Raw genomic sequence first — 13,995 nt, 5'->3', positions numbered from 1 at the left:
TGGGTCAACGGCGGCCAATCAGGAGCGTCCTGGAGGAAGGCGCCAATAGAGCGGGCCGCTTCGAGGAGCCAATCGGGGAACAGCAGGCGACAGGGCTGGTTGGGCTCTCGAAGGGGGCGGGGACGGGGCTGCGAGGCGCGCGCTGGAGGGGGGAAAAACCTCCGGCTGCTGGGCAGAAATGAGGCGGTGGTGGCTGTTTAAGGGCGGGGGAGCGCGGCAGCGATGTCATCAGCTGAATTAGGATCCGCTCAGACGTCATAAAGGGGAAAGGGTTGTTAATACTCTTGGGGGGGATGCCCAAGCTAAATGCCGCTGAGTATGAATGCAAAGCTCCAGTTTGCAGCGAGGTGGCGTGGAAGCGCTCCTGTTGTTTTGTAGCCTTGGATGCCAGCCTGGGGGTCGCCTGAATTACAGCTCATGTCTGGGCCGCAGAGATAAGTTCCCCTGGAGAACATGGATCCATTGGAGGGTGGATCCCATGGCGCCACACCCCTAAGGTCCCTGTCGTCCCCAGACTCCACCCCCAAATTTCTAGGAATTTCTCAACCTGGAACTGGCAACCCTATAAAACGTAGCTCAGTCCCAGACAGGTTTCCTCAGATGTAAGCAGTAGTGGGCCTGATGATGTAGTACTGTGTGAAGATGACTTTAAAAGCATTTGCGATTTATTTTTCCTTATTTCAATTCCCCCCCACCCACCGGAGGTAAAATAGGTTGGGAGATACCTCTCCCACCAGCATGGGAAAACAGGACACTCCTCCCCAAGACCTTCTCCTTATGGGGTGGGGGGAACTACACAGGTGGCTGCATTGGGGGTTTACTGTCTTCTGCTTTGTAATTGATTTTCTATTTTGTTTATACTACATTGCTTCTGGTATTTCAAACTGTTTTAGCTGCATTGTCTTCTAATTTTTAAAATTGCAGTTCTATTGTATTGTTTACTGGATGCCTTATGCTGTTTGATTGCACTGTTTGTATAGTTTGTAATCTGCCTTGGGTCTCAGTGAGAAAGGGCAGGCTATAAGTGAAGTAAATAAACGGGAAAGGAATTGTGAAGCTTTATTGATTAATATGTGAAAAACCACATTCCCAGTTACCCTAAGACAATCAAACTGCACAACAACCTGTGACAAAACACAGGAACACAAAATGTATTTGTCCAAAAAGCCTACAAAATCACACAACATGCCACTGAAATGTTAATTTAGTCTAAAAAAGTATAGTACTTGGTTCTGAGAAATATGGTTCTGAGGGGCCAAGGCAACCCTGAGGCCTTCTATATGGTGCGATGCTCCCTTCAGTTGTCCATTGGACTCTATAGCACTGAAGTCCCTCTCCACCCAACCAACGCCCTTCTCAGGCTGTGCTCCAATGTTTTCTTGGTAACCCTGGAGCAGGTAACCCTAGGTGGCAAGGAGGAAGGGGTTCCGGTTATTTCGATATGCAACAGCTTCTTAGTGGCAGAGTCCCAGTCTTTTCCAAGTTCGAGACGCTGGCAGATAGCAGGGAATTGTCGGTGAGTTCTTTTTGCCCATTCAACTGCTTTTTTCACTGCATCAAATGCCCTGTGAACAAGAGTGGAAGGAGGAAAGATCAGAAAACCATATCTGGACCACAGAGATACTGTATTCAGAAGATATAAAAACAGACTTAAAAGCAAGTTAATATGACAGATTCCTATAGTTTTTATGTGTCAAGTTAAGTCAATCATTATTTTTATTATTTTTAAGTTTCTTTCAATCCTTTTAAGGGAAAAAAGCAGGAAAATTATTTTAAACCTAAGAACCTTTTTGCCCCAATTATCCAGGCTTAATTAAGTCTACACAATGCTTTGTGTACTCTTGTCTGTAACAAGTGCCAGATGAGTGTTTTTATCATGCCCAGCGTCATTCATTTTTTCTTTGCTCAGCATCCAGCTGGATGAGAACTCTGGGGAACCTAGAAAGCTTGTTCACTCATCTGTGACATTTTGGTCGATCTTAATAAACATGGCTGGGTTAATGTTTGTTTTGTTTTAAAGGACCAATAGGGCTGCCTGCAAACTAGCTAACTAAAAGAAAGGCACCTTATAAAATAGCCATGAACTTCCCTTGTGCAAACCTCACTGGAACAAACAGGGTTCCCAAATAGCCCATTACATGCTCTTTCCCAAGCCCCGTTTGTTTCAATGGGATTGTGCAGAAATTGCTAGTGGATTACAAGTACTATACAGTATTTACTGGCAATTTACTGCAAACTGCAATCTGGGAAATACAAGCAAAAGCTCGCCTTAAAGGACCTTAAGACGGAAGGGAAGTAAAGGAATATCAACAGAGCTGCAACCTGAATAGAAGACCTGTCTATAAATGTTAGAACTTGCCACTGAGATATGAATCAAAAGCAAAATCTAAACCTAGTAACTTTGGAAGGAACTGAAGCCACAATCTAATGGACTACTTTTGTCCATAAAGGACCTGTCAAAATTTAGCAGGTACCACCCACCTTTCTGTTCAGTCATTACCTGCTTCATCCACATGCAGTGCTCTATGTATCAATGAACCAGGAGCTACTGATTTTCCTTACCCCCCCTGCATAATTTAGATAAATGGCCTCAAATGTTAACTCTATTTGCCAAACATACTGTGATGGGGGAGAATCATTCAATTTCGTCAGAGATTTGAAAGTGACGCCTTCCAGCCGCTTGAATCTTACGACCTGCAGTACCAGAAGTGTAGCAATCAACTGCAACAGCTTCTCTTTCCCCTTGGGACCTATATAAATAGAAGCAAATATTCAAAAGAGCTCATTCCTAATGGTACAGGGAGTATTTATTGTTGTGCCATCAAACAAGTTGCGAGTGCTCATAGAAGGAATTCTTATTTTGTACACCCAAAATGTTGTTATTTGAGTGCATGTGTCACACACACACACACATATTTATTTGTTGTATTTTTACTTCATTTCTCAGTTGCAGGTGGCTTCCAAGCAGCTCAGAGGAAACTCACACAAATGACAACGGACATTTCATACAAGCGATCCCCGGAGAGGGATTCAGTGGAGCAGGATCAAGACATGATGGAGGGATGCCTGTTTGCTGCCTGCTTTCCTTCCAAAATGGGCCCATCAATGGCTTAGTTTTCTGGCAGGTGTAAGCCTGGCAAGCAGCACTTCTGTAAACCAGGCTCAGGTACAGAACCTGACAACGCTGCCTTCAAACACGTCAAAGAAACAGCACTGACAGCAGGTTCTCCAATACAGCTTCCACAGCACCATTTTTCTTGTGTTGCCATGCAGCAATATCTACTCTGGAATTGTTAGGAGAAGTGGTAGAAGATCACCGTCTGTATGTTAAGTCCTGTTAAACAGGCATTCCGTCTTGCATGCAAGGACCTTTGATCATGGTGTAGTGGTTAAGAGCAGCGGACTCTAATCTGGAGAACCAGGTTAGATTCCCCACTCCACATGAAGTATGCTGGGTGACCCTGGGCCAGTCACAGTTCTCTCTGAATTCTCTCAGTCCCACCTGCCTCACCTGTTGGGGGTGGGGAAGGAAAGGCAATTGTAAGCTACTCTGAGACTCCTTAAAAGTAGAGAGAAAAATGGATATAAAAAACAACTCTTCTTCTTTAGAACAAAACAACCCCTCCCACTACATTGGCATTAGGCTTATACGGATATTGTTGATAGAAATCAGTTTTTGACTCTTATTAAGCATGTGAAGCCAGTACAAGTGAACAGAAGATGCTGAGGCTTGAGACCACTATTGTCAAAAATTTTAAGTGTTCTCAGATTTAGACAGAATATTATACTCCAGTGCATCTTTCCTATGGAATACTGTGGTCAGTAATTCTGGAAGCAAACATCTAGCATAAGGGTGGATGTGATGAAAATGGTAAACTCGGGAGTCCTGAATGAAAGAAGAAGATGCTACCACTTGTTAATGCATCAAAGCCATCAAGGTTCTGGGAGGAACTTTATGTTTCCCTTTTTATCCTTTCAATTGCAGAAATTGAGGTCATGAAAGATTATAAGTGAGCAAAATAGAAAACACCAAAATTCAACAAAGTTGTCTGGATTATTTGCAGAAATAAAAGAACAAATGAGGTCCATTCCAGATTGATCAGGTAAGCACTGAAACAGTTGAATTGTAAGTTGGATCCACTCCTTGAGAGAAACATATGTGATCACTTTGCTTTTAAATTCTAAATATTCTGAAATAAAAGTTGCTGTATAAATGAAAGAATAAATGGATTTACCAAGAGACTGAATTCCCTTTTTTGTTAGTGAGACGTTAACTAATTGATTCACATCAAGATCCAAAAGAGTCCCAAGTTCAGGTGTCAGCTGCCAATAACCATCCTGTGGGAGAAGCAAAGTAAGAGGAAAATAGCATCTCCAAAAGAAAGCAGAGGGTACAAATCTTTTTGCGCAAACATACAAACTGGAAATGACATTCAGTTGGTTAAATCATTTTTAAAATGTTGATGGAATTTCAATATTTTAAAATATATTTCAATGTTTAAAGAAAAAAAAAATCATGGGATGACCCACAAAGTCAACTGCAGGGAAGCCTGCAGTTATCCCATCGGTATGCAACCTGGGAAAAGGGCCCTAATGAGTTCCATTTTAGTTTCGCCTCAATTATTTCCAGAAATTCTTTTTTAAACTCAAATAGCAAAAGTGGCAAGAAAACCCTTTATTCTTTGATGGGAACAGACGGCCCTGCTCTGTCATCAACACCACTGCTTAGACCACAGAAGTGGAAGTACAGACTGCCTTGATAATGGATGGATCCAATTAACGGACGGGGGGGAGTTCCTGGAATGGGTCTTTCCTCCTTCTCCCTTCTAGGGGGAATGCAATTCGCCTTGACATCTGCAGAAATCATCCTCGCCTAAGCTCTTCCACAAAAGGAGCAACAGCTTCTGCCAAAATTGGGGTGGGGCAATTTCTGCCAATTCCCCAGTCTTGGTGCTGCCCCCACCCCCATGATGCATCCCATTCTGGTCCAGCCCTCAGGCGCAAGAGGTTGCAGGGGAAATAATTCCTTGAACTTGGTCTTCTCACTGATTCTTGGATCCAACTGTACAGTTTATCTGGGACCATAAACTGGGGATTCTTCCCCTCCAATTTAACTTTTCCTATTCTTATAAGCAAAAGTACACGGATTATTTATTGCAATTATATTAAAATAAGGGACCCAAATCAACATGAATGGGTACTTTGTTCACACATGGGGGTGTTAAGCCCCTCCCTTTAGGCCACAGCAGCTTCCCAGAGCTCCCACAGCCTGCTCTGAAGGTTGGGGCACCTTCAGCATGGCCCCCCATAAGGCATAGGCTAAACACCAAGTCTGCACCCCTATCATGAGCAGAAGCACTTTCTGTTTGTGATGAGTTTGGCTCTCACCCTGACACATTCTTACATACCTATAAGCAGAAGCCATCAAAAGTATTTGTCCAGTGCATGGTGTGCAATGGATCTATACCGCTACAATTAAAAATTCTGGCATTCTAAAGAAATTCAAATTATGATAGGTATTGGTACCGGCACATTTTATAAGGAATGTTTTTATAACAGAATTTTATTGATTCACTTTATAGCTCCCTGATGAGCAATCCTTTGCTGGCTAGAAATTTATTTATTTAGATACTCGTGTGTGTGTGTGTGTAAAGCGCTGTCAAGTCGCAGCTGGCTTATGGCGACCGCTTTTTGGGGTTTTCACGGCAAGAGACTAACAGAGGTGGTTTGCCAGTGCCTTCCTCTGTACAGCAACCCTGGTCTTCCTTGGTGGTCCCCCATGCAAATACTAACCAGGGCAGACCCTGCTTAGCTTCTGAGATCTGACGAGATCAGGCTAGCCTGGGCCATCCAGGTCAGGGATTAGATACTTATACCCCAGGGTTTTTTTTCCTTGATGGGGATCCAAACCAGCTTACAGCATCCTCCATTTCAACCTCACAAGAACTGTCCTGTAAGGTAGGTTGGGCAGAAAGCGCATGACTGGCTCCAGGCCAACCAGCGAGCTTCCATGGCAAATCAAGGATTTGAAGCTGGGTCTCCCAACTGCTAGGCCGACACTCTAATCTCTACACCACATTGCCTAACTTTTATTACACGTTTTTCTGCCCAAAATAAAATGGCTGCTTTTTGGCAAACCATTTCCTCCCTTCAGCACCACAGTGACTGGGTCAGTCCTTCTTTGGTTTCTGCAGTCTGGAAGTGAAACCCTCTTTGCTTTTTCTTGCCACAGCCGTAGAAACCAGATACTGTACCTGATTCTGCAGCTTAGAGAGCTGAGGCCAGGAAACAGCACTAAGTGGTTTTTGTCCAGCAAGCATTGGGCAGACTTTTTTTGCCAATTTCTTCTTCTTCTTCACAGTTAAATCCTTTGAAGAGAAAAAGAGAACTGTTAGATTCTAGTCCTGTAGCACCTTAGAGACCAAGAAGAGTTTCGGGATATAAGCTTTCGAGAGTCGACACTCCCTTCAACAGAAACAAGTGGAATAGAGAAAGAAAGTAATGCTTTCGATGGGCAGCAGACCTTTGCTAAATGCCCCAACCACAGGGCAGTACTGAGGCCAGAGAAGCAGGAACAACACAGCCGCCCACTTAAAGAAAAAATGGCTCTTCGTGGGCGATGGAGGGAAGGAGTCCCACCACCAGCCACTATTCTAGTGCTCAGAGCTCATAAGACAGATCCTGTCATCTTTAGTCACTAGCAAGCGCCCAGCTCTTATAATTCTAGCAAGAATTATGATCCTTCCCCCCTCCCCCTGCAAAGAATAGGGTAATAGGGCAGAAGGACAGCAGGCTTCTGGATGAACTTTAAAAAAAATTAAAATTGGTCATCAATAAAGAAGAGATCTAGCTATAAAACAGCATGCAAAGCAGGGAGTAATCGTGTCGATGACAAACCTGTGGAGTCTCTTTTGACTTTTCCCCCAACATCACTGGGGCTCCCGATTTTAAACATGAAAAACGGGGGGGAATAATAGGCTTCTTCACAAATGAACTGGCTGGAGATAGAAGTGGCCACTGGTCTTCTGGCAGAAACATGCAATAGTCAACTGCTGTGGGTATCCCTGACTCAGATGCTTCTCGGACAACTGGCTGAGCAGCTCTAGATGGAGGAGGAGGAGGAGGAGGAGGAGGGCTAAATAAGCTCTTCGCAGGCAATGCTGATTGCAATTGCAGGCCAGGTGGTAATGAATGCTGATCTTGTGCAATCACAAGTGGTCCAACTATCTTTTTTATCTCTTCCGCAAAGAAGCTGGGGGCTGAACTTGCAGAAGTAGGGACAGAAGAGTTTGAGGGAACAGAAGAGTTTGTGAAATCTCGTGACAATAAAGACTGATGTCCATAAGATAATGGGCCCGATTTTTTTTGCAAAGGCACAAAACGACCACTTTGTGGAACAATCCCCTGTTCACAGACATTAGGGAGGCCTTTCAAAGCAGAACCAAAGAAGCCCATGGCTGTTGGTGGTGATGAAAACTCCTGGCTTGGCAATAATAGGCTGTGACCCCCCAAAGCTCCAAGAGGTCTACTTTCCAAATTTATCCCGTGCACAGGTAATTTGGGGACTGTTGTCGCAGCACCTCCAGAAGTAAAAGAAAAACCGAAACTGCCTGGGATAGTTGACGGTGCTGAAAACTGCTGACCAAATAATGAGGAAGAGGATAGTCTAGCTGTTTCCCAGGGTACAGGAGCAGCAGGAAGAGAATGAAATCGTGGGGATTGATCCTGGAGGTCCAAAGGCAGCTCTCCAGCTTTTGACACCTTCTGTCCATGGCGTTTAGACACAGTGTGAAAAGGTTCCACCACGACATCACCGATAGAAGAACCATATGCCTGTGGAGCAAAAAATGATCGCTCAGTCTGGGTTCACAAATTCTGTTTATTGAGTTATCCCAATCACGACAGTGGAAAGGTTAGCTAGATACACCAGTTCTCAGACTTAGAATCCTAGAATCCTAGAGTTGGAAGGGGCCATATAGGCCATCTAGTCCAACCCCCTGCTAAATGCAGGATCAGCCTAGAGTATCCCTGACAAGTGTTTGTCCAGCCTCTGCTTGTGAATCATGCCTCCAGTGGGGTTGAACACCTGGTGGGAAAGTTCTCCAGAATCTCCCAAGTTTGCAGGAAATAGCAGGAGAAACCTCCTTAGAAGATGGCTCAGGAAAGCATCTCAATTAGAGGCAACAATACTGAACATCATTTTTACTTTACAAACAACCTCCTGTTAAAATATTGTTTCCTTTGTAATACATCCTGTGGAGCCAAACATCAAGAGCTATGGATTCAAAGAGCAGCCTTGGTTGCCTTACAAATTATCTTGCTGAAATGGAAATCTCACATTCCCTCTGTGGCCAGTGATATGTGAAGGAATCAATCACAAACAATAGACGAGAAACTCCTGAGGCCTTCACTTCCATCTGGCAAGACTCCCTTTATCTCTTTGAGCAGTGATGCCTCACCTTCTCTACTCCTTGCTGAGTTGGATCCACATTACTACTCCCCCGCCTCCATTCTCAACCCCCCTTTTCCTTTAATTTCTACTCTTAGCTGCCAGAGTGCATGCAGCTCCACTTTGTTTCTTTGCTGATGGGCTATCTTGGGGATAGGGTTGCCAACCTCTAGGTGAAGCCTGGCGATCTCCTAGAATTATGCTCATCTCCAGATAGCAGAGATCAGTTCCCCTGGAGAAAATGGCTGCTCTGGAAGGTGGATTGCATGGCATTATATCTTGCTGAGGTCCCTCCTCTCCCTCCCCGGGCTCCTCCCATAAATCTGCAGGAATTTCCCAACCCTTAGATGGCAACCTGAGACTTGGGGAAGAGGAAGGAGAGAGGGTGGGTGCTGGGGTTACTGTCAAGATTACAAGTCTGTCAGATAGTTTGACAGGTGCAGGATAGATCAGAGAGATCTAAGGATGATGTAATCAGCCTGGAAAGTACCTGGGGAGCTAGAGAAAGCTGGCCTGATCCAGCTGTAGCCAGGTGGCTGATGCAATGAAGCAATACCAGGATAATTGGATATCTACTGTGATTGGTGGCTGCGTCCACCAGGTGTATATAATGAAGTGAAACCGCAGTTCTATGCGGGATGTTATGAGCGGAGAGTGTGAAAGGAGTATCTGTATATATTTCTGCACTGTAAAATAAACTACACTTTTTCTATGTGGCCGTGGACTTTCTGATGGGTATCCTGGACAAGACTGCTAATCCGCTTGGCTTCCGCGTCAGTTACAGGAAGTATGTTGCTATATTTACTGTCTTATGTGGGAAAACAATAAAACATTTTAATGGGGGGGGGGGGGACACCCTGTGGAGAATCTGCCCTTTCCAACACCCTTTTCCCCTGTGGGAGGAAGAAGCTGCTCAGCCACCCAGATCCCCTTTACTTGCCCCCCAAAATCTGTTCTCACTCAATAGCCATTGACACCACACACCACAACAAAGGAACACATGAAGCTGCCTTATACTGAATCAGATCTTTGTTCCATCAAACTCAGTATTGTCTACTCAGACCAGCAGCGGCTTTCCAGGGTTTCAGGCGGAGATCTTTCATATCACCTACTTGCCTAGTCCCTTTAACTGGAGATGCTGGGGATTGAACCTGGGACCTTCTGCATGCCAAGCAGATGCTCTACCACTGAGCCATGGCCCCTCCCCACTTGAGCAGGCTTTTGTCTTCTGCCGCCTTTCGAGGCTTCATTTGGGCACTAGCCGGCTCAAGGTTGACTCAGTCTTCCATCCTTCCGAGGTCGGTAAAATGAGTACCCAGCTTGCTGGGGGTAAAGGGAAGATGACTGGGGAAGGCACTGGCAACCCCCCCCCCCCCCCCGTAAACAAAGTCTGCCTAGGAAATGTCGGGATGTGACATCACCCCATGGGTCAGGAATGACTCGGTGCTTGCATAGGGGACCTTTACCTTTACTTTAGTAAATCAGTAATTCCTCCTAGTAAATCTCAAAAATACCAGGGCTATATTTGAATGCATTTCCAGACTCTGTTTATGTAAAGTGAACGGTCTCTGTACCTGTTCGTCAAGACTGCAGAGAGGAAGAACTGGTGGCAAGAGTTCATACGAAAGTTCAGTTGCACCCATGTCTCCACACCAATCACCACTGAATACGTCTTCTTCACTTGCCTCTAGATACGCCTGGAGAAAGAAGCCCGCCAGATGTGATTATTGTGGCTGGAGTGGAAAGATTAAGCAGCACCTGCTCCACATTTGTGTGAGTTGCAACACAGAAGGGTTTATTATTTACAGATTTCTTTTTAAAATGTCTATGCTGCCTTGCCAGGGCACCAGCCTGAGTCAGCTTACAAAATAAAACACTATAACAAACAGAAAACTCCAGCATTAAAAACCCAGCCAGAGCAACTATAATAATAAAAGGACAGGTGGGCTTTACTCATCAGAAAATGAAGCTAGGAATCTCTGAAACTGGCCAACAGCTTCAGGATGATTGTGGGAGTTGCAATACCAAAAATGAAGGGAAATGGAACAGATTAGCCCCAGAACAGCCTGCTGTTATTTGGCATGGAAGTGACAGTTTAGTCATTTTAAAATATCGTTAAAACAGCACAATGACCACATGCCAGACGCATTCGGCCTGTTAGTCCTTCCTCAGTGGTCAATTGATACTCATGTAAAACATACACACATATTTACAGGTATACAAACATATATAGACAATTATATATCAGGCCAGGCATGTATGTAGGTTGTATATTTCCAATTATACAAACATCTGGTTAGATTGTCCACAAGGTGTTATACTGGGCTGTATATGTCTCCCATATAAAATGTGTATGCTATTATCAACTAGGTAATTGCACACACATTTTATATGTATATCTGTAAATGTGTGTGTATGTTTTACATGGGTATCAATTGACCACTGAGGAAGGCCAAACAGGCCGAAATACATCTGGCATGAGGTTACAGTATATCAACCTAGGATATGCCATTGTGCTGTTTTAACGATATTTTAATTTTTATCCTGACATAGCGCCTTAAATAAACTATATTTTCTTTTATTTGCAGAATAAAAAACAGACGCCATTAAGACAATAATTGTTCAATGGAATAGGACTAGGACTATTATACCCTGGATACTGAGATCATCTTGAGACTCAGGGGATAAAAAGCTATAAATAAATAAAATAAATTAAGGTGTCCTGATACCAGACAAGTGTGGGACTTTAAAGATCAAAACTAGCACTTTGGGCCAGTAAGACAACTGGCAACCAGTGCAGGCAGTAGAAAATATTCTCCCAGTGGGCAGCCCCTATCAATAATTTGGTGATTGCATTCTGGATCAGCACTTTTCCCCACACAGACAATGTTACAGTAATCCAACCTATATGCCACTAAAGTTGGGGACGTGCACTACATTATACAGTCAAGCCTTTGGTGCTTACTTTACTGAAGTCTAAATTTATTACGTCTTTCACATAAATGTTAGACTATTTTTATTCTGCACTTCTGCAGGGATTTATGGTTCCCCCTACATCCCACACCAAGTGAGCCCTGAAATTCTTAGTGCTGTGGCCCCAATTCCAAGTCCTCCCTCCACCATCACAACTGCATTAAATCCCTAATGTAACAACATTAGGAGATCTGATCACAGATTGCATACTTCTTCAGCCTTACGAAACAAAAAAAATGATCAGTGCACACCGACCACATACACTTACACTGGCGCTATGTTCATCTGCTGGTTGATACTGTATGTAGGGTAAGATGTCTACATTCTCCTTGGCTACAATTTCTGAAACATTCAGAGTATCAGCACCCTGGTCTTCATTCATATCCTGAATAAAAAGTGCCACAGAATTACATTATTGGAATTACGCCTGTTTTAACATTCAAATATTGGAAAAATTCTGTATGCGTATGCACTGAGATATGAGAATGAAGACTGGAATTCATTGGGGGGGGGGGGACACACCTGAGAAACACTTCTCTCCTCCCAACAGTAAAAAAATGAAGATTCAGCAAATTCTTGGTTGCACAAAATGAATGTGCTACCCTTCTTGCCTATGCTATTTCCTGTTTGCATTGATTGACACATGACCTGTATTAATGTTTCTCTCCATGTGAAGAAGGAGGCATGCACCCTCACCATGCAGATGAGGTCATGTAGAAGCCAGGCATCCCACAACAATGCCCGCATGGAGTGCCCAGGGAAAGGAGAAATCATGCAAGCAGTGCTTTTATGCAATGGCATGGAGCAGACAGTGACTTTGTTTCATCATCTGAATGGCACAGAGGAAGCGGGGGCGCTGGCTCTTCTGCCACCCAAACAGGAGTGCCGTCCTGGATAACAGACGTGCGCATGTTAAGTTTCTTCTGACTTATGTCGACCCTATGAATTCATGACCTTCAGAGCTGTTCTATCATTAACAGTCTTGATCAGGTCTTGCAAATTGAGGGCCGTGGCTTTCTTTACTGAATCAACCCATCTCGTACAGGGCCTGCAGGACGGAGATGTTCCGCCAGGCCTATGGTTGAGGACAGCAACAGTTTCCATCAAAACTGGCCTCCATGCTCCTGTTTCTTATATGTTGCAATCTTGTTCCATCTTGCCCACCCGCCTTCTTCTTCTGATTGCATTTACTAATGTGCTGACTAGCGCCTTAAGACATTGGAATGTATAAACTAGGGTTTTTATTAGTTTTAATAATAATTTATTATGATGATATATTGTCTTAAAACAAGTGTATTATTGACAGTTGTGAACCGCCCCAAGCCCAGCATTGGCTGGGGAAGGGTGGGATAAAAATCTAACAAACAAACTAAATGGACAGTTTTGTTTTGGAAACAAAATACATGCGCCGAGAGCACTGCTATGGACACTTCAATTTCACACTGCTTAGCTTAGATTCAGACTTAGTCACGGCCTGGAGAATTTATGATATACTCATTGAACTATGACATGATAAATCTCAGTCTTGCTAAGCATCTGTAAGGTCTCATAGCACTATCGCTAACAGTCATACCACCTAAAAAGTCATTCCACAGTGGATTCACTGTGCCATTTACGCAAATCTAAGTGGCTGATTGAAAACTGGCCAAATCAGCTGACCGTTTGATTTCCAACAGACAGGAAGACCAGCCAAAGTGGTCTGAGCACCTGACTGTAAGTACCGTCTGGCATTTACTGCATTGTCTTTTACCTTTGTAACCCACTTTCCACATATTGGTATGCCATGCAACGAATAATCTGCATGGCACAGAGGAAGAGGATGTGACATATAGTTATGAACACAACAAACATACCTAATAAAACTGGAAAAGGAGAAAAAATGAGTTCCCACAAAAAACAGAGTGTTGCTGATTCACTGGAACAGGTTCTTGGGTCTTAAAGCCTACCAAGGATTAGGTTATGTGTTCTATGTAGCACTTTGTATATTGGTGGCATAAGTTTCAAGAAAGACACCCATTGATATTAAGTCAATAAAAGCAATGAGAATTTTTACCAGCAGTTAATTTTCCAGAAGGCTTTTAAGTGACACCCAGCATGCATAGAATGTTTTAATCAAACACACCCACCCTTCTCTCAATTGCCACAAAACTTGTAAACTGAGTCACAATGGAATTCTCCAGACTGAGCTTAATGATCAGGGATTTCAACTCTTGTTTCTTCATCTAAGTAGCAGAGAGAGGGAGAGAGAGAGCATTTGAAAACACCGTATCCACAGCTCAAATGATTGTTAAAACAAAAATACATTTCTGAAAATATGAAGACACTATGCATATGCTTTACTTTGTCATAAATGTTGATTTATTATATGTATATCCTGCTCTTACATAGGCCTGTGGTGCTCTCCAGCATGGTGTAGTAGTTAAGAGCAGCGGCCTCTTATCTGATGAACCAGGTTCGATTCCCCACTCCTCCACATGAAGCCTGTTGGGTGACCTTGGGCTAGTCACAGGGCTGTACCTTTTTAAGTCTACTGAAGGATGCACTGTTAATTGGTGAAACTCTTTTCATTGATT

At 43.7% G+C, this 13,995-nt stretch overlaps 1 protein-coding gene across 1 annotated transcript in view; it reads right to left on the bottom strand.

Moving 5' to 3' along the window:
- Positions 1–4: 4 nt before the first annotated feature.
- PARP4 (poly(ADP-ribose) polymerase family member 4) overlaps positions 5–13,995 on the bottom strand; it is a 57,253-nt gene continuing 43,262 nt past the window's right edge. Inside the window, exons 28-35 of the mRNA XM_056858885.1 lie at positions 13,549–13,644; positions 11,691–11,807; positions 10,024–10,146; positions 6,255–6,368; positions 4,236–4,338; positions 2,621–2,750; positions 1,403–1,565; positions 5–142 (exon numbers count right to left, since the gene is read on the bottom strand). Of these exons, the coding sequence (XP_056714863.1) occupies positions 5–142; positions 1,403–1,565; positions 2,621–2,750; positions 4,236–4,338; positions 6,255–6,368; positions 10,024–10,146; positions 11,691–11,807; positions 13,549–13,644 (984 nt within the window). The remainder of the gene's footprint in view (positions 143–1,402; positions 1,566–2,620; positions 2,751–4,235; positions 4,339–6,254; positions 6,369–10,023; positions 10,147–11,690; positions 11,808–13,548; positions 13,645–13,995) is intronic.

The sequence above is a fragment of the Euleptes europaea genome, chromosome 12, assembly GCF_029931775.1.
Source record: "Euleptes europaea isolate rEulEur1 chromosome 12, rEulEur1.hap1, whole genome shotgun sequence".
Classification (NCBI taxonomy): Eukaryota; Metazoa; Chordata; class Lepidosauria; order Squamata; family Sphaerodactylidae; genus Euleptes; species Euleptes europaea.
Note: the sequence above shows the minus strand (reverse complement) of the source record. Positions and strands in the feature narration are given on the sequence as shown.